This window comes from Schistocerca americana, chromosome 2, assembly GCF_021461395.2.
Source record: "Schistocerca americana isolate TAMUIC-IGC-003095 chromosome 2, iqSchAmer2.1, whole genome shotgun sequence".
Taxonomy (NCBI): domain Eukaryota; kingdom Metazoa; phylum Arthropoda; class Insecta; order Orthoptera; family Acrididae; genus Schistocerca; species Schistocerca americana.
The window spans coordinates 523473102-523492511 of record NC_060120.1 but is presented as its reverse complement, the minus strand read 5'-3'; the positions used below and the strand labels follow the sequence as shown (position 1 = coordinate 523492511).

Sequence of the window (19410 nt, the reverse complement as noted above, 5' to 3'; positions counted from 1 at the left end):
TATCCTGCATTGCTGTCCACAGTCAGTTAATCTCTACAGACCTGAAACCAAACTTTTAAATATAAGAATTTTAAAAATTCCTAATATTCCACTTCTTAGCACCGCTAAGAGCCAATAATTTGAAAAAAAAGTGTGATTAAATACGTGACCTACTGATCTATGCGTCATGTATTGCGTGTGTTACAGCAGGTCCCTATCAAGTAAAAGCAGCTGTAGCCCATGTATCAAATATGATACATCAGGTCTCTATGACCCAAAAATATTCAAATACAAAACATCCCTATTTATTGCTGTTTACTGGAATTTTAAGGAAATTTGCGTTAGAAAACATCAATTATCAGACGTCAGAGCTTCTACACATCACCTATTTGTTCTTTCAAGGCATTTTATAAAACTGACATGAACATAATGTAAAAATATTCTTGTGTAATAATATTTATGATACGTATATATGACGATTACGGAACTTGGGACTGTTACTTCCACATCTAACCTGTCTTATACTGTGTGGAAAGATTTTAAGCAATAACTTTTTCGAGTAAAATACAGGAAGACATAACAGATGTGCTATGTTACGATCTTATGACTGGAGCAACCTTGCATGCTTGAGCGATGTACGTTCCACAATAACAGCAGATCTGCTGAGACTAATAAGACAAGAATTTCAGTTATCATGTTCGATATGCAAATAGTTATACAATGGCGATCCTAATCCAACAAATCTGTGGTTAAGATTTAAATGTTCTCTGTAGATAAAAGTTACACAGCGATATTACATCACCACAAATATTTGTTTCTGACGACATGATACATTTACTGTGGGTAATCAAACAATGTTTGTTAGTCATGTTCTGGATCTGTGGATATTCGTGTTAATTATCAATTGATTTAGTCTTGTATTGTGTGTGCTTGCGAATGTGGCAGTGTGTGACAGTTGGTGAATTTTTGAATCACTGTAGATCAGATTTACAGCCTGAAGTGCATCATTCGTCAGATATTTTAATTAAGTTACTGACGGCTGGCGGTCATCGGTGTTTCAAGAATTGTGTTTTTCTTTTAGGGTGCATTGTAAAATCGGAATAAATTGTTTAAGTCGTTGCAGCACATAGAACTTTCCTGTTCCATGGTGTTAGAAGTATTTCTACCTGCCAAGCATGCAATGTTGCTATAAGGATTGTGTCAATTAGAGAAGGCCACTTTATTCATACAGAGTTCTATTTGAGAGCAAACTTTCTTCCCATGTCTGATTGCACACCACCGAGAGCTATTCCACAGTTGCACTGTCGCTGGCTCCAGAAGCCAGGAATCATATATATTGATAGGTTGACTTTATTTCTGTTAAAAATTTGAAATAAAAGAGAGATTCTGATCAGCCTACTACCTGACGGCTACATTCTGCCCTCTACTCACCAAACACACTACAAGTCACATAGTAAGTTGACAGACTCGCATTCACTGGAGAGTACTAAGAAGTATCGAGATGCAAAGATTTAATGTAGGAGGTAGAGACCTTATCAGTAATCATACAAAATCTTCTCTCGTGAATAGAAATGACATACACTGGCAAACATTATATACTGGTTCATTTGAAATAAGTAATGTTCACAATGTTGGTGCTTCCTTGCTAGTATATCCTGGATAACCAAAATTAAAGGCTATAAACACTCCACTACTTAATGAACACATTCTAAAATGGATGATGTATGTATCAATTTAATTTCCACGTTATGTAGATAAGAGTCCATGTAACTCGGAATTTTACATTCAGTACGAAGCACATTTGTACTTCGTACAAGTGTATGTATAGTTAGAATAGTGTGTGTACATACGCGTTAGTAACGGGTTGCCATGTTGTGGAAGACCGAAGAATCTGCTATGATCTGTAAATACTTAGTGAAGTTGTACTTTTATGTCACCTAATGAACTGTGCCTTTCATTCATGTTGTTTAAACAACGGTGTCTTGGTATGGTTTCAGTCAAAAAAAGTCACCACACATATTACGAAGTTTATACCATTGTGACAGCAGATGAACAGTTCCTGTTTCGTAAAATGTGGTCGGCCGCTGACGGATTTACAAGCGCATTGGCAACTGTACTTCCGTGACCGGCAGTAACGGACGTCCACACATGTCTTTCTTCAGCTCACCAAAGGTTTGAAAATCAGGAAGAGAATGATTCTGGCTGAACGGAGCACGTTGCAGTGTTTCCCAACCTAATTGTGGAAGATCAGGCTTGGATCGAATGGCAGTTTGGGGCTTGCGTTACCGTGCACCAAGAGCATTCCGTCCGACTGCCCGAGGTCAAATGGGAAATCCAAGACTAGTATCGTCCCACACCTTGTGATACCATACCTACACCATACCTGCCTCCAAGAGTCTTTCCTCGGAGCAATGTAGGCTGCGGCATTATGCATATGACATAATTAGTTGTGTGAGGTACCAATAGCAGATACTGCCCTTTCGCAGTAAATACGGCAAAAAATTGCAGTCTCTCAAAGTGATTGGCTGATGCATTCGAAGGCTCTGCCCTAAAACACCGTCTTCCTTTCATCAACACTTCTGGATAGATGAATTTAACTCACTTAACATTCTGGAATAAGTGTCTTTAAATAGCAAGCTATCGCCTACTTCATACGGAGTTCAGAATTACAAGCGTAACTAAAAACGGAAGCTAAACGAAAAGACAAACAACGCTCTTCGGGCGCTCAAGACGAGTAATGGCCCATTGTAAACGGAACAAATGGGCAGTCATGGTAGAATGTCGTGTTGTTGGATGCGAACAATTATATTTCAATTTAACGCATAATTCAGTAAAATGTTATGGAAATTTTAGGGGGTAGTCATGGGGCAGGGGCATTTTGTCTCGTGCGGTCATTTAAATCTTAATTCTGTGCACTAACAATGAGTCTAGAACAGTTTCAGAATACATAACATGTAATCGGTTAATTGGATCGCAAGATAAATTTCGTAAATAAGACAATAACGTGTGAATTGGTAGAATGAAGAGAATAATGTTTGTGACTAGCAGTTTATCCTATCCTGCAAAAGCAAATACGAGTAGCATTAATGTAAAAGATGTGAACGAACTACTTATTTACGTGACACCAGTTCCTCGATTATGGTTGATAACAGCCTCAGGACAAAGAAACCGCGACCTACGTGCTGCTGTCTGTGCAGTGGTCAGCATTAGAAGACTGTATTTTGGTTAAACCATTAGAGTATGGTTACTTCCCTAAATTTCTTGCTTTGTATAATATGGGGCTTGAAATTATTATCGAGAATCTATGGTAAAAACTTTTAAAATATACGAGAATATTAATACAAGGACAATGATTAATATACATTTACAAGGGCGAAAACATTTCCCGGAGGATATAAAGATATTATGTTGGAGGTTAAGAGAAACTAAAGAGAAATCTGAAACAGTTAATTCCCTTACCAGCGATTTCAGGAAAGTTCGGAGGTAGCCAAAAATGAATGCAACTATCATGTTGAGACAACTATGAGTGGTAAGAGCAGAAAAGATGATTTAATGGTAAATTATGAGAATAAAAATGTAGACTATGTCGCGCCTGATGAGAATGGCGCAGTCGATTAAAATGGAAACGCCGTAGACAGCGGATCTGACGTGGACCTTTCAAATGAAGCGACAGAAGACTGAATAAAAGTACAATATTGCGCCAGATGAGATTTCGCCAAATGAAACCAATAGTAAGAAATACAATGTTGTAGTAAAGCTAAACCAAAATTTTCACCAGAAACAATGGTGTTGGGCGGGAATTTCACTAAATATCATGGTAAAGGGAACGGTAGCATAAGTGAAAAAGCTGACACTTCTAACGACTTGAACAGTTGTAATGAACTACGAGAAGCGAATGCATGCTACAGTGAACAGTCAGTTTATGAAATTAGCGAACCTAATTATAAGCAAAGTGAGTTTATTAACATACGTCATGCCATAGTACACGGAAGTTAATAATGTCAGTGAAGTAGAAAGTAATGCGAATAAAACTAGTAGTACAAATAATAGACTTCAGTTCTCGTGTATTTACTCTGTGCCTTACGGGCAGAATAACATTAGCAACGAAACAGTGCATGTTGAATCAGGCAATGAAGGTAAAACTAATGCAGTTTAACTATGACGTTAGTCGTACTGTTGATACAACAAGTGCGGTCATTGATCTGTGTATTATAAGTAGCTTTGTGAGATGAAATAGCGGAAGCAGCTGAGGAGCAAAAAGGTAAAACGACAAAGTCTAGTAGAAACACTTGCACAACACAGGACATAGTGGATTTACTGGAATATAGCCGGGTGACGTCGTCGAGAAACCACAATATTTCTACAGGAGCACAACCTGCCGTTTTCAGCGCAAAACTGCAGCAAGTAAGCGCTAAGCAACTTAACGTAATGCCACGATTTTCACAGAAACGTCGTAGTGATAACACACACATACACACAAAGGCGTAGAGACACTGTAAACACTAGGGCTATTACAAACCAAAAGTTAGCGACGTCAGAAGTTATCTATAGCGATTATTAAAAACCAACTGTAAGAAGCGTAAGCTCTGTCACGTTGTTTTATCAAAAGCGACAGAGCTGGATTCCATGCAAAATTTAAACAAAAATCAGCATGTCTACTAATGATGTGTCTTGCTACTTCAGTTTCAACAGCTTCCTTAAGAACATTCAACAGCTGGAAGTGCATTATAGAATCTCCGTGCTGTTATACTTCATAAGATAACCGTTCCCAAGACAAAGTTCTCCAATGGCGGGTTTGCTCTCCTGTTGTACGCCCTCCATTGTCCTCAAAGGCTTCAATTACAAGGAATATCGGAGGCACCCGCCTTACGCAAACCATGATCATCCTAAAAGGACAATGGTTTAAGATGGCGATCCATTGACGAACTTCACACCAGATCTCCGCGAAATACGACCAGTACTGTTAGAAATGTTTCCTGCGTAATGCAAAAAGGCCGTAGTCTTTGGTCCTAACTCAGTGTTATTATGACTCACCCGATGCATAGTTGGCCGAAAACGCAATGCACGTCTGATATGTGTTACACTATAACCATTCTGACGAAAGGTGGCTTTAGATGCGCTTACTCGGCTGACATACTCTCAGAATCTGGGATACAATAGCCCTATGAACCAAGGTAAGAAGTGTCGCTTCACCTTGAGCTACTTTGTGACAACTGTCAGCCTACAGATACAAGTCAACGCTAGCCGGCTTCCTACCATCAGCATGACCCATCGCACCATCCACATTCCTCGTGACCAAAACATTAAGGAAGGCAACACAGCCACCCTTTCCGATCTCCATTAAGAGTGGAATATTCGGGTGGATTTAATTCACGTTCTCTAAAAAGTGACTGAAAATTCTCACTACCATGACGGTTAAGAACAAAGGAAAGCTGCATTTTTTCAGACATGTAGACGACACTTTTGTAATTTAACCTCATGAAGTGAAAATTTCAGCAACATTTTAGAGCACTTGAATTCAATGCAACCGAATATTCGTCCTATGATGTTTATGGAGAAGGATGGCTGTCTTCCCTTTCTTGATGTGTTCGTCAGGAGGAAGGTGGATGGTACGTTGGGTCATGCTGATGATAGGAAGCGTACTAGCTTTGTCTTGTAGCTGTGGGCTGACAGTTGTCACCATGTGGCTCAGCCAGAAGGGATACTACGCACCTCAATTCATAGGGCCAACGCCATCTCAGACCTGAGAGTTTTTCAGCTCAGCTAATCAGTGTCGAAATCGCTTTTCGTCAGGATGGTTACAGTAAAAGACAGATCGGACCTGTGTTGGGCTCTTGGCCAAGTGTGCTGCCGGTGAGTGGTGATAATACCGAGGTAGCACCAAATTCTACGGACTGTTTGACCTGTGTAGGGACCATTTCGAAGAGTATTAATTGTATTTTGCGGTGATATGATGTGACGTGTGATTTCGACCAGCATTTAATGTCTGTGTAAGGGATGATCTGGGTGGGGAGGGTGACTCTCGTACTCCTTGCGTTTGTTACATTTCATATATTGGTGAGACAATCAGGTCTGTGGAAGCTTGGACAGTGTTAATGCTTAACACATGGTGATTATTATTTCACTGTCGATAACTTCTGAGTGTGAGGCCACCGTTAAAAATTAATAAATTCTTTAAATGTTTTTAACTTTCCGTTAGGGTATTGGTATTTGTAAACATCGATATTAGGTGTTACAGATGTAAAATGACTCAGCAAATGAATTTTGACGTAAAGAATTACTTCATACCCAATTGTTAATTAACGATAAGGAAAATGGTTTTAGCATTCAATGAAAAATTGTTATGACTGAAGTACATAAGTCAATTCATTATTATAACGAACTGCTCCTTAGTAGAGAGAGGGAGACTTTCAATCTAAGAAACTGCTTTGGTTTATAATACCATCTTTAAATGTGGTCGCTTTGTTCAAAGGAATTAACTACACTCTGCTGTGGTGAGGTGCTGCGGTGTGGAAGGATCTGGTATCAAGTAGGTAAGACATTGTACAATCCTGTGTGCCCCACCGAATTTGCACAGCGAGCCCCTTCATCCACGTTGTCCTTGCAATAAAGTCCATTAAGTTACACCAGTCACAGGTATTCTTGAACATAGAAAGTTTATTAACGATATTTGCAGTAACATTTTTCAGTGTGAAGTTGACGTTAGGAGGGTGAGTGGATGGCTGTATTGTTACTTGAGAAAAGTAGCGGAACGCGTCCGCAGAGACACCGTTAAATTTTTTGTGCCAGAGACCACTAGGCGTCAGAGGAGGGGCGGCCCATACGCGCTGCCCGATTCCAAAGGGCGTTCGATTTCGTCCGGACGGCTGGCGAAGGACGTTCACTCAGCAGCAAACAACTAACGTTATTATGTGCACTGAAAATGAAATTATCTAAATAAATTTAGTAGAAAGAAAGACATAAGGAAATACGTACGTAGTTAACAGTTTGTTTTTTTCCAATTACGTTTCGTAAAGACAGTACGATACTGCGGCATTTCGTACGAGAATTATTTAATACTTCGAATCGGTCACACGTGGAATCGGCGAGTTCGGTCACATGACGACGGCCGTCTTTGTGTTGGCGGTATTGTTGACAGTGTGTGTGTTATCTTTATGGATTTTTAGCGAAAGCCGAACTATTAAATTCATTTCCATCGCGCTCACTTACTGTAGTTTTGTCTTGAAAGTGGCAAAGTGTGCTTCTGAATAAATATTAGAGGTTGTCAACGATGTCTCCCGCCTCAATTTCTGTTTGATTTTTGAAGATTGTATACGCCGGGATATATTACGGTCTGATACTGCATTCATTTGACGAATGGAGAAGATAGAAAAATTGCAGCGAATGAAACAAGCGAAAGGGAACGCAGACGTCTATGGTGGCCGAGTAAAAGTGGGTGTAAAATATAGACTGCCAATGGCAAGACAAATGTCTTCGAAGGAGAGAAATATGTTAACATCGAATACAAATTAAAGTGTAGGACACAATACCATAAAGTATTTGTTCGGAGTGTAGCCATGTATGTATGTAAAACATGGACAATAAACAGTTTAGACAAGCAGGTAACAGAAACCTTTAAAATGAGGTGCAACAGAATGATTAGATTGCTACATCACGTAACTAATAAGAAAACGCTGAATAGAATTTCGGAGAAAAGAAAATTGTGGGCTGAACGTGACTCGATAAAGGAATCGGCGAAAACGACACATTCTGAGACATAAAGATGCTTGGAGACATCCTTCAAACAATAACGTAAACAACAACACCCACAGAGCAACACTCTTGTTTTGTAGCCGTTTTTAATTTCAGTAATTGTTGTTACATACTCTTGTTGGCTAACTTCCTTAATAAATGTACACGCCGACGAATAAATGTCAGCATGCGAATCTTTAACCAGATCCGAATGAAAAATTTATCTGTCACAAGAAAATCAGGTGCGTTTAGAAAACACTTATTGGGTGAAAACGAGAAGCTATCAACTATGTCGCATCGTGTAGGGCATCGGAATGTAAAGAGCACTGCGTGTCATCCCACATAACCATGCCAGGCCTTGCATGTCACTGAGTGGTCTGGTGAAGCATCAAACCTACACCCCCATAGAGCCGTTGTTCAAATGCTCTTCAGGTTTCTTATTCCTTTTTTTTTTTTTTTTTTTTTTGGATTGTCGTTCCCTAGCTCTTGTCGTGTGTAAGTTGGGCCTCATTTTAACACATGACAAAAGCTTATTAAATGATAGAGTCCTATGGCATGAGAGTTGGATCCATGAAACTGCGTGTATGTGTCTACTGACTGCATAGTGGACAACCATGGCTACTCCTGTCAAGTTTATGTAGGGCAGCTTCTCGATGAAACGCACAAAAGATAAATATCTTAATACGTTTTTGATTCTGAGTCTTTTCAATAGGCTGCTGTTGCTCGTGCATATGCTACACAGTACCACAGAAGACGCCACCTTGATGAGAATGGTTCTCGTCACCTGAAGCACAGCCTTCTGGGAAACGGGTAACCTTCGTGTACAAGCAACGCACAGAAGGCGCCCAAGGACAAAACCTGTTCCACAAACAGATAACGCAGTTCTTGAAACCATTCACCTACATCACGAAAAGCAGTTCCAGATATGTGAAAAACTGGTTTTGGAAGTGCTGCACAGTGATCTGTTTCTGTATCATAGCAATCTAGTTCAGCGCCAGTAGCGAGAAGACCGAAATGGATGAGTACAGTTATGTGAATCGATTCTGCACCAAGTGAAAGGTACTGGGCATTTTAAAAGTAACGTGTGATAGACTGACTAATCTAGCTACACTTGTGAAGTTATTTTCAACTGTTTTTAGTTGTATCATGGACAGAGCAAAACAGACGTTTTATATATAAGAAGTTTATGTTATGCCTTAATGTTTAAGTAAAGGCAGAAAGAAGAAGACAACATACCACAATTGGAGGTGTCAACTGGGTACCGTTTGATGCTTTAACTGAAAAAGAATGTCTGGAGCAAACTGAACTTGAACATCTTTGAGTCTGAGTCTCCGATTCCCACGTCATTTTCTCGTCTCACTGAGCTAATGGGAGAGCTCCACCTAGGCCCAAAATTAATGCTACTTGTTCTTAGCCCCACTGCACGCAGTAACAGCTTTACCAGAGCCTCATTTTCTGAATAGCATTTCTGTTAACCAGTGAGTTGGGCAAGCAAATTATGTGTTTTGTGGACATTTGGGATTTACATTTAATTTTAGTACTGAACAGAATTAAATATAGGTAATGTATGGTTTCTTTAATCTAACTAATAGCGATTTTCTTACCTGTCTCGATTTATCTTTCTCTTTATTGATATAACACTATTTTGTACCATTCGTTTTGCATCATGCTTTTTTCTAGGCTATCTCATGTTAACCACTAAAAAAATAAAGAATGTCTTAATAAGACGGGATATACGCCTCCTAATTTTCCATTGTGTTAACAATGAACGTCATCCCGTTAGGCGTCGTGCATATTACTCGATCGACTTTTACCATTCCATAACGCAGTTGCAACCCTCTGCCGATCGAGGGCTACGTACTGTAGCGTGTGACATGGCGGTGTGTTACGTAACTGTGACAGAGCTCGAGATACTGCACTTTGTATTCCTTCAAGAAACAGAAAAGACGAATTGAAGGGTTATTGCACAGATGGAGCCACCTTTCCTTCATCGTGACAACGACAGAGCACGTACAAGCGCTGCGACATATGTAACCACCCGACACCTGGTACACGAGGCCACAGGGCATCTTCCATACACCCCGACTACGCCCCATCCGATTGTAATCTGGTTCCAAAAACCTTTAGAGGGTTTCACTTTCATAGTGATGAAGCGGTGCAACTAGAAGTGCTGTTGTGGCCCCTTCAACTAAGTCAAACATTCTACAGTGACGGTATCAAGAAATTGTTTTCTCGTTTGGAAAGACATAGTGACACGAAGAATAAGGGTGTAGAATGTTAATAAAGTTTATTTTATTTAAAAAGCTTTATAAGTTTTCACATATAAAAATTCGGAGCCATTACTTTTCAGCAAGCACTTGTACTTACGCTTCCATCCAGAAGATTTAGTAATTTAAACGGTACGCGGTCACTTTTACTGCTTCGATAACGTGAACCCAAGTCTTGGCGTGATATTTCGAAGTCTACTTTCCATAACAGCTTGCAATAAATCCATATAGAACCGTGAGATGACACCATTTCCTCTGGATTAAAAATGTTTCACATATTTCCGAGGACAGGTAAGGCCCAGCCGTGGCGTCAATGGTAAGTCTTTTCTGTGGCAGCCGATGTCCTCGTGCAGTCAGTGTGTTAAGGTTGGAATTGGATATTTGGAATATAAGAGGTCAGCGTGGCTAATAGATGAAATGCATTTGATGTTATTAATAATAAGCCGTTGTTTGTCAGTATCTACGTGAACCTGTAGGTAGAGAAATATCTTCTACTGTTTAAATATAACTGTTGACGTCATGAAACTACACTTTTATTTCGTCAGCATACAACTATTACAGAAACAACAGACAGATTAAAAGAATACAAATGCAATGTTTTTAATACTAATCTTTACAAAAAATGTGTGTGAAATCTTATGGGACTTATCCGCTAAGGTCTTCAGTCCCTAAGCTTACACACTACTTAACCTATATCATCCTAAGGACAAACACACACACCCATGTTTGAGGGAGGACACGAACCTCCGACGGGACCAACCGCACAGTCCTTCACCGCAGCGCCCGAGACCATTCGGCTAATTCCGCGCGGCTACCTAATCTTTACAGTAATGAAATTTACTGCATGTCGTGAAGTAATCAGAAACTGACACAGAACAGGATGTGTAGATTCCACCGGTTATTTTTAAGAAAAAGAGTCACGTTCTGACACTCTTGCAGTTACTTGGCTCCTCTGGAAACAGCAGATGTCTTCAGTCAGCAGGACAGCCATTTAGTCCTCACTCCCACACAGACGATTCAAGCTGAGCCAACGGACTTGCAATACTCCTAGTTCCTGGGACAATCTGACAGGTATGGTTTGCACTGACTCTTTGGTTTCACCACGTACACTGAAACGAAGTGAAATGTGCTTTAATAAAGATAGGAAGCGTAAAAATAACATAGCGGTTTAAATTAACTAGTGACAACACAACTGAAACTCTTCGCCTTTTTTACATAGCATGATTCTCAGCACTGTGACAAGATTATGTTATGGTCGTGTATCAGTGATAATGTAGGGTCGCACCGGTGTGCTATGTTACAGGGTTCCTATCCTTACTCGTACTATAGCAGACAGGTGGAAGAATGATAACGCGAGTAAACCTGCCTTATAGCGTATTTCGAAAGTTTAAGGATGTCACTAGAACCACGTTCCTCTAGGAGGGTAATGCTCCTGGCGTGCGAAGCATTCAGTAAGCAACACATGTATCCTGTGACGCGGCAAACGACGATAACGTGAGGGACCTAGGTTTCATTTGCTGGGAACTGATCTGGCGATCCCTGAGTTTCTAATTTGGGAATGGTCAGCACTGACGGTCCCCAGTAACCGTAAAACTTTGTCATACGTAAGACCATCTTAACAGTAGAACGATCCAACGTGCCTGGATGAAATTCGTTTACTCTGTCCTTCGTGTACAGGTCAGCTACGGTATTCCTCCGTCCGAACGTTCGCCAAAGCAGTTGTAACACCCCAATTACAGAACCCATAACGAACACCCTTTTGTTGCAAAAAGAAATAAAAAAATCAATCATCTTGACACTCATGACGGCTACTGACAACAAAATTTACGCTCTTGACAGTTTAATTAACAAGAATGTTATGTAAACACTAATGCTTATCATAAAGAAGGGACTGAATGAAAGAATACCATATTATACGAAACAGAAGGAATTCAAGAAATTATTATTTACAAAGGTTAAGGCCCAGACCATAAATTGATCAAACATAACATTTATCCTAGAAAAAGGTGGTAGCCCCATCGAGCTGTAAGTTAGCTGTGACTGGAATGTAACTCGGCAATGGAGATGTTAACTTCATTTCTCTCTTGTTCTCTTGCAATGGTAGTACGTATGTTAAGCGCTGCTAGATTGTTTTAAAGACGATCTGAAGTTTAAATGTTTTATGGTAGGAATTATTAGTCAGAAGACGGACTGAAGCAAAATCGTCTTTACCGTTTAGACAGATTACGGGATAGTTGACGGCTGATTTGCGATGGGGCTTTGTCTTCGTGATACTTAATAGTCACGAACATCAAAGGACACCGAAAGAGACTCATCGCTGACATAATCTCAATTATTAGACTTGAATGGGCAACAGATAAACGCCACCACGTAGAACTTACAATTGCACCGTTTTGTCAGAAGCTATCGACAAAGTCAGAACTGCGGATGCTAAACGACGCAACCACCCTGCAGAAACACTGAATGAATCCGGCACCTTTATCCATCACGCAGAATGCCGAGTGTGGAGAGCGCATGATTAACAAAATGTTAATTGTTTTGAGAGAGACCAAAAGTTTGTTGTGGTGAGACCTTTCATTTTCCCCAACTCTAGAAGATTCACATTTTGTTAGAGTTTGAAGAATTATTCTCTTGAAATTGCGCCCATGTTACTCTGCACGTACCCTGTGGAGTTATGCACCTGGGGCTGGGGCATTTCGATCAGTTCATCGTGAGTTTTAATCGTGATATTTTGCTAGGACACGATGAACAATTTCACAGTATAAGCACAGCTGTACTGAAAGCTTCGATAGAAGGTGCGTTTTCCTTAACCACTGTTCTTGATTACTGCAATGTATCAGCCTGCTTACAACAGGGGCCAGGAAAAGATAAAGCTAAATAATGTCGTGTTTGTGTAGTAACAAACTTACTATACGTGAAGATTTTATCACTTGTTTTCTAGACATTTCCATCTAAAGATTCATTATTTAAGTTTCATGTACTCTCGTGCTAGCCAACACGCGTGCAGGCACAATTTCTAACTCAGTGGAAATCTTAACTAGTATTACGACAACGCCACATCTTCTTCTTTCGCGATATTTTGGTCTGGCCTAAGTAACCTGCTTTCATCAGGTTCTTCTTTCTACCTTCACTGATTCCTAATTAAAATGTGAGACATGGTGGTATTGGCCATATAAATGCCCGAAATTTGGGAACTTTTTGCAATGGTTATACGGTTGATGGGTAGTAGAGTGTGTAATCGCGTATAAGTAGCATATATTTCGCTCCGATATTACATTGTAGATGTCTCCCTAAGACGGTGAATGAGTCTGTGCCCTGATTTAATGCCAACATGATGTTTCCGATAAAATGTAGTCCAGTACGTTCACTTATCATCGCCCAGTTCACCTAACTCTTCGTTTCTATGTCAACGCGTCGTAAAATTTTGAACTTCTTTAAACTTGTAAGCCTATTTCTACTTGTTCCTAAGCGTATGACGGGTATATTTTATACACACTAATCCAGTTGCCGGCCTTCTATAGGGTATGAAGAATAGTGTACGTTGCCTATCGGTTTATAGCGTTAAGCTTAGTATAGGTGTGTGCACTTCACTGCCAACACATTCACTGTGAAAATTAAACACGCTATGGACCACGGCACTCGTGGCAACTTCCGTCGCCTGTTAAAATATCTTTTCGTAAAATGTTGAAACTATCGCCCATTGCGAACTTGATGTCGCGTTATACGACATAATCTTCGTAAAGGAATTCTAAGGTGTGTAGAAGTTAAAAACATGCAGCAGTTTTAAGGGGAAAGAAAATTACTGTAAAAGGTGGACTATATGCGCAGCAAATTGCTTTGAATGGTTTTGGTGGATAATCATGAAGAGTTGCAATTTCGTAATTTCGGCGAGGCAAGGGTGGCCACTGTTAATTGATGTTTTGATTTCACTCATATTTTCACTTTCTCTGTGGAACCCTACGCGAATTTTTATGCTAAAAAAACTGGTTTCATCTTGTCAATTTTGAACAGAAAACAGTTTTGTTCAAAGTAACTTACCTTTCGGTAGTTGGTTGTAGCAAGAATACAGCTTCAACGAATTAGCATACAAGTAGAACTTGTTGTCTGCTGCGACACAAATGGTATCATCGTCATCTTCGGTGTAGGACGACCTCCCCAGAAATCTACTCTCAGCCGTGATATTTCCGGTGCTTAGATTCTCATTCCCGATGTTGGCGGTGGTCGACTCTTCTGGTTGTCCGTGGACCTCCGCCACTGCTACCAGTGCTGTAAAAGTCAGTGAACGAAATTACAGATCGCTATTTCGTCTAATGGCTGCTAGTGCAACTCACCCACTTAGCACTGCAACACTACTGTATGCTATATATGTGTTACCCGAACAGTCCGCTCGTCCCAGAAAATAAAAAAGGACGAATCAACAGCGACATTCACGCTACGTTCATGTCGAACAAGTTCTCGTAATTAATTTCGTGTTCCTTTATACAAATACAGTGGCCTTTCAAATTCTTGTTGGATTGATATTATCTCACAATTAAATTGACAATATTAGTTCTTTCCTCACTTAAATTGGGGAAGGTTTGCCTTTCTAATAAGGCTCTGCCACACAAAAAGCTAGCCAGATATTTGGCTGATAAAGTGAGGTTCTTAATTGGTTTTGACATCAAACAGCCCGCTCTACCCTTAGTAGTAAAGAATAAAAGTATTACAGAGCTGGAATTTTTCCTCGTTACGATCATGTAGCTTGGGATTCACTGAAAAGCACACATATCTCCAAGTGGATGTCTCTTTTACTCCTCATCAAGATAATGAACGTGACCTATTAAAATATTGTCCCTGCTCCGTCCTCTGAAAATCACGTGATATAGTAGATTAATAGGTACCATTAGTATTTGTTTGTTTTTCTGTTACACTACATTTAGAGGCAAAGAAGTGACAGCCTTCCGTGGAACATCTGACATAACTTCTTGTGGATGTTCGGAATATTGTACGATGGGAGACATCAGAATCCTTTCACTATCTACATACACGGTTCCGTCACAGTAATGTGACCACCGCCTTTGATCGACATCAGCGCCAGATAACAACTCAATGATGGTAGCGCGCAGCATTAACAGTGGAGGCTATATAAGGATCATCAGGGAGCCGCGGGGGACTGTGAAGTCGGTGTCATAATGCGGAAACAAAGCTATTTATCTGACGCCCAAAAGTGTATGATTATTGCCTTTGGGGCCAAGAGTGGATGCACGCCTCAGTTTGTAAACTGTTCAAGTGTCACCCTCCATAAAGTGAACTGTGCCTGGTAAAACTGCACCCACCATGAGCAGTGGGACAGCATGGACCATAGATGACGGGAGTGAAAGACAACTGCGGAGATGTGTACGGATGAACAGGCATGCAACAGTTGAGGGAAAGACGCCACAGATGAACCAAGGGGCTACCAACAGTGTATGCTCAACGACCATCCAGCAAAAATTCCTGTTTTCCGCTGTACACAGTAGGTGCCAGGTACGTACGCTCACGTCGACTGCATTTTACCGGCGACGAAGGGTTCAATTTTCTCTCCAGTACCTGAACCGGACCTGCTTTGAGCGGCCGTTTTAGGTGAAAGACGTTTTATGCTCGATCGGGTATAAGGCGGGTGGCGTGTACGGCGTGAAACGTCTCAAGGCAAACAACCAGCAATGAGTGAGGTAGCGTTATGGTCTGAGGAATGTATTCGTGTCGGTTATTCTTCATAATGAAAGACATAATTGATCTAAACTAGTAAGCGTTTGTGCTTGGGGACCGTGTCCACCCCTCCATACAGTTAAATGTTCTTCGGCACGATGGCATCTACCAAGAAGACAATGCATCCTCTCACTGTCGGATCTGTAGTTTGCTCTTAGAATTACGTAAACAGACGACCGCATGGGAAAAATCATTCAATAACACACGCGCAGGCAAATGATGTAAAACTTATGTTGCTTAGAACAACACTCAAAGGTGAAATAAAATGGCGAAATCTATCGTCCTAAGACAGCAAAACGTAATTGGTGCAGTAACTTTTTTGTTGCGTAAATAAAGCTGGAGTCCTCTTTTCACCATTCCTACAAGAGGTGTTGGGTGCGCATTCCAGTACGTATCCCATCTTAGCGTCACGCTTCTTTACTTCTCAAGTGTAAAAGGATTGCAACACCAGCCACTAACTCTCAAAATACGTATAGCTATTAAATGATAGAGACATTCGATTAAAACTGGTGCCACAGGCAGGATTTGTGTGAGACTGTTCTTGGCAATTTTCCTTACAAATGCCATATGCTCATTTCATTTCATGTCTGACAAGTTTCTCCAGCAATTTATTTACGGAAGCGACTAATAGGGAAATCTCTTAAATGAAACAGACTTAAGTTCGCGAATCAGTTATTATGAACGAGAAGCTCTTTGATCATAGGGCTGTTATAATTCAGCGGCTATTGGTGTCAATAGAATGTTACTGGATATAGGAAAGAACTCCGCCTCAGAAGAAATATCAGGAATTTAACTGCAGTGTATTTCAGCTGTCAAGATCGAATATTCAGCTCCTTTAGTGACGAGGGTGTGAAACACAAACTGGTCAACTCCACGAGTATTAGCAAACGGCATCTTAGACCTGTATGTGCGGGCTAAGGTTTAAGTGAAATCCAAAGACCGTCACAGTTCGAGTGATACGTTACTAAGTTTCTGTAAAAACAATAAGAGCTTAAATACACGTTTAAAAGACTTCGGAACCTTATTAAAAGCAAAACCTGAAAGCAGCCATGAGATTCAAATTAAACAGTCACTAGCCGATCTGACCAAAAATTCTAACATGTTTTGCTATAATATATACATCCACTTCACTTATTAAGTCTCTCTTTGAGCGTACTGGAACACTCGCAACAAATCACAGAGAGAAGGTCGAATTACTGATTTCGCTTTTCCGAAACTGTTTCACCACAGAAGAAGATTCGCTGAGTTGTCTCAGAAGACCCAGCTAGTCGACATTGGTTTAACTGATCGAGCAATAGAAACTAAAACCGCTCAGTAGTGGAAATGTATCTGGATCTGACAAGATGTCTTTAAGGCCCTATACACAAACTTTCTCCCGTTCCAGCAAAAGTAAATCGTAAGTCGAAAGAGAAGCAAAGCATTCCAAGCGACTCGAAAAAAGCACACATGACTGAATGCCTAACTCGTTGTCGTTGCAGAATAAATGAACCCCTTTTATACCAAAAGGATCCGTTAAATTGACAACTCATTTTCTTTCAAGTAGTCATTGTAATAGAAAGCTGTAGTAACGATGGTTCTGCATATGGTGCAGCACTGTTATGGTAACGCAGACAATCAGTTGAAACGAAATGTTTATATAAGCTCAATACATGTTTGAGTGACCAAAGTATACTGGCTATATTGTAGCCAAAGTAATTATATGATTTCATGTTGTGCTGTGTAAATGACTTATCTCTCTATAATATTACTACTGGCAATTGGAAAGTTTCTACGGCACTATTCCAGTAGTATCTGATAAAGAATTACTTACTACCGGTCACGACTAAAGATGTTTTCAAAGAGAGAGCATTATTGTGATTTGTGTGGCGCAATAAGGTATCTACGAAGTGTTGCTGGTTGCAATTAAAATTTTTATAATAATTATTTCATCACATATTTACGTTTTTAGTTTTCACTTTATGCGTTTTTTTTTACATCTACGCTCGCTCATGTCCTTTGTTGTCCTGTATTTGCGTGAATTCAGTGTCAATAGCTATTTACCAAATGCAGCTTTCTATCGTTCTGGAGATGAAAAACATTTTATTCTGATTTCAAAATCATTCATACAACTTTGTAATACAGAATTACGGCTTTCTACAATAAGACAGCCGCTCGTTGCCTGTCTTTATTTTTACATATATAAGGTTGTTGTACAGAGCAAATACTCGTGCAATTACGATCGGGTTTGAACTGTCTAAATTCTATCGGTAAGCATCGATCTTTGTATTAGATGCTTTCTTTCTATTTATTGTGCAACAGTTTTATACACAGGAGAGTATATGTATTTTCTTATGATACAACAATGTGATGTGGTCAAAGTGCTCTACTCAGTTGCTTACTGCACTCTGTTGATGATTCGATATGGCAAACAGCTTAGAGTAGACGAGATAAGCTTCACAGAAGCGAAGATTAAAAAGTGCTCATTCGGAATAAGATATGCATTTTAAAGTCTACTGGATTCTTTGTTTCTTTTTCTTTCGGCTATACAACCATCTTTCAATACATGGAAATAGCATTTCACACGGATCAATACATGAGAAATAATGTAAAATGGAGTTAAGAAAAAAATGTTTATCGTGAATGAAGGATAATAAATTCTACCAATACTTACCAGCAACAAGCAACAAAGAAGCCTTCATTGTACTCGACAAAAACTACTACTGCTCTCTGCGTTATATTTTCATTTATATATGTTTAGACACCCAATGGTATCATCGAATGTTATCGTTAAGTTCCCTCCTGATTTTCCGTTCCGTGAACTGTGGTTGCAGCAACTAGCAGCAGATTGACTTTCCTTGTACTTGAAAGGATCTGTGATCGTTCGCTGTGTCATACGTATTATCAGCATTACAACTACAGCATTCAATAAAACTGGTTACCATACTGGGTCGTTTAGTTTGCTTTTTTCTTCCTTTCCTTTTTTTGCGTTGTGTGTTACTGTAGTAGAGGCGAAGAAACGAAACGACAGGTGTCTTAGGCGCAGTACTTGTCAAATCCGCAATGAGAAGATAAATTTCTTCTAAAGCGATTTTCTAGAAATTGTTGATAACACTTATTAACATTAGTACAACTCAATTTAGACACAGGCTGGAACTAATTTTTTCTTTTTTTCTCAATAAAGCAGCATTTGTAATTTTTTCGAGATCTGCACCTTTAAGTCCTGTATAATACATTAAATATATTTGAAATATCTGGTTAATTCTTTAGTTACAGATTGCTATGCCAAGTTATACATATATAGTGCAGTGGATAAATGTGGGAGTGCTATACAGTATGGGCATGTAAAATTACCCTCCTTAAAAAATCATTTTGCGTGTAAAGAGGACCAACCGACGTCTTCTGTAGACCCTGGCCGTCATAGGAAAGACTAGATGAGCATTATTTGTTAGGATTGAGTCTAGCTACACGATTCAAAACGTAAATGGCAAATATGTGGTATAAATCTAGGGAAAGAGCACGTAACGTCTCTTAGGAAAGACATCCTATATAAAGTACAGACGGTTTCCGAATACTGCGTTGGTCGTGCGCCCTAATAAGTAATAGTTTAACACAAGACAATGTGAATTTGGCTGAGTGAATTTTAAAATGCTGAAAAAGACTGGAGCACATAAAAAGTGGATACGAAATCAGGAAATAATGTAAAGATCAAATACCCAGCCGGCCAGAA

General features: G+C 39.8%; 1 protein-coding gene across 2 annotated transcripts in view; it reads right to left on the bottom strand.

Annotated features, from left to right (window-relative positions):
* LOC124595003 overlaps nt 1-18397 on the bottom strand; it is a 36154-nt gene extending 17757 nt beyond the window's left edge. Inside the window, exons 1-3 of one of the 2 annotated variants that reach the window (XM_047133549.1) lie at nt 18355-18397; nt 14016-14243; nt 10824-11086 (exon numbers count right to left, since the gene is read on the bottom strand). In XM_047133549.1, coding sequence (XP_046989505.1) covers nt 11025-11086; nt 14016-14243; nt 18355-18382 — 318 coding nt within the window. In that variant the 5' untranslated portion in view covers nt 18383-18397 and the 3' untranslated portion in view covers nt 10824-11024. Of the gene's footprint in view, nt 1-10823; nt 11087-14015; nt 14244-18354 lie in introns of those variants that run through there. The other variant, XM_047133550.1, reaches the window with a different exon arrangement.
* Nucleotides 18398-19410: the final 1013 nt, after the last annotated feature.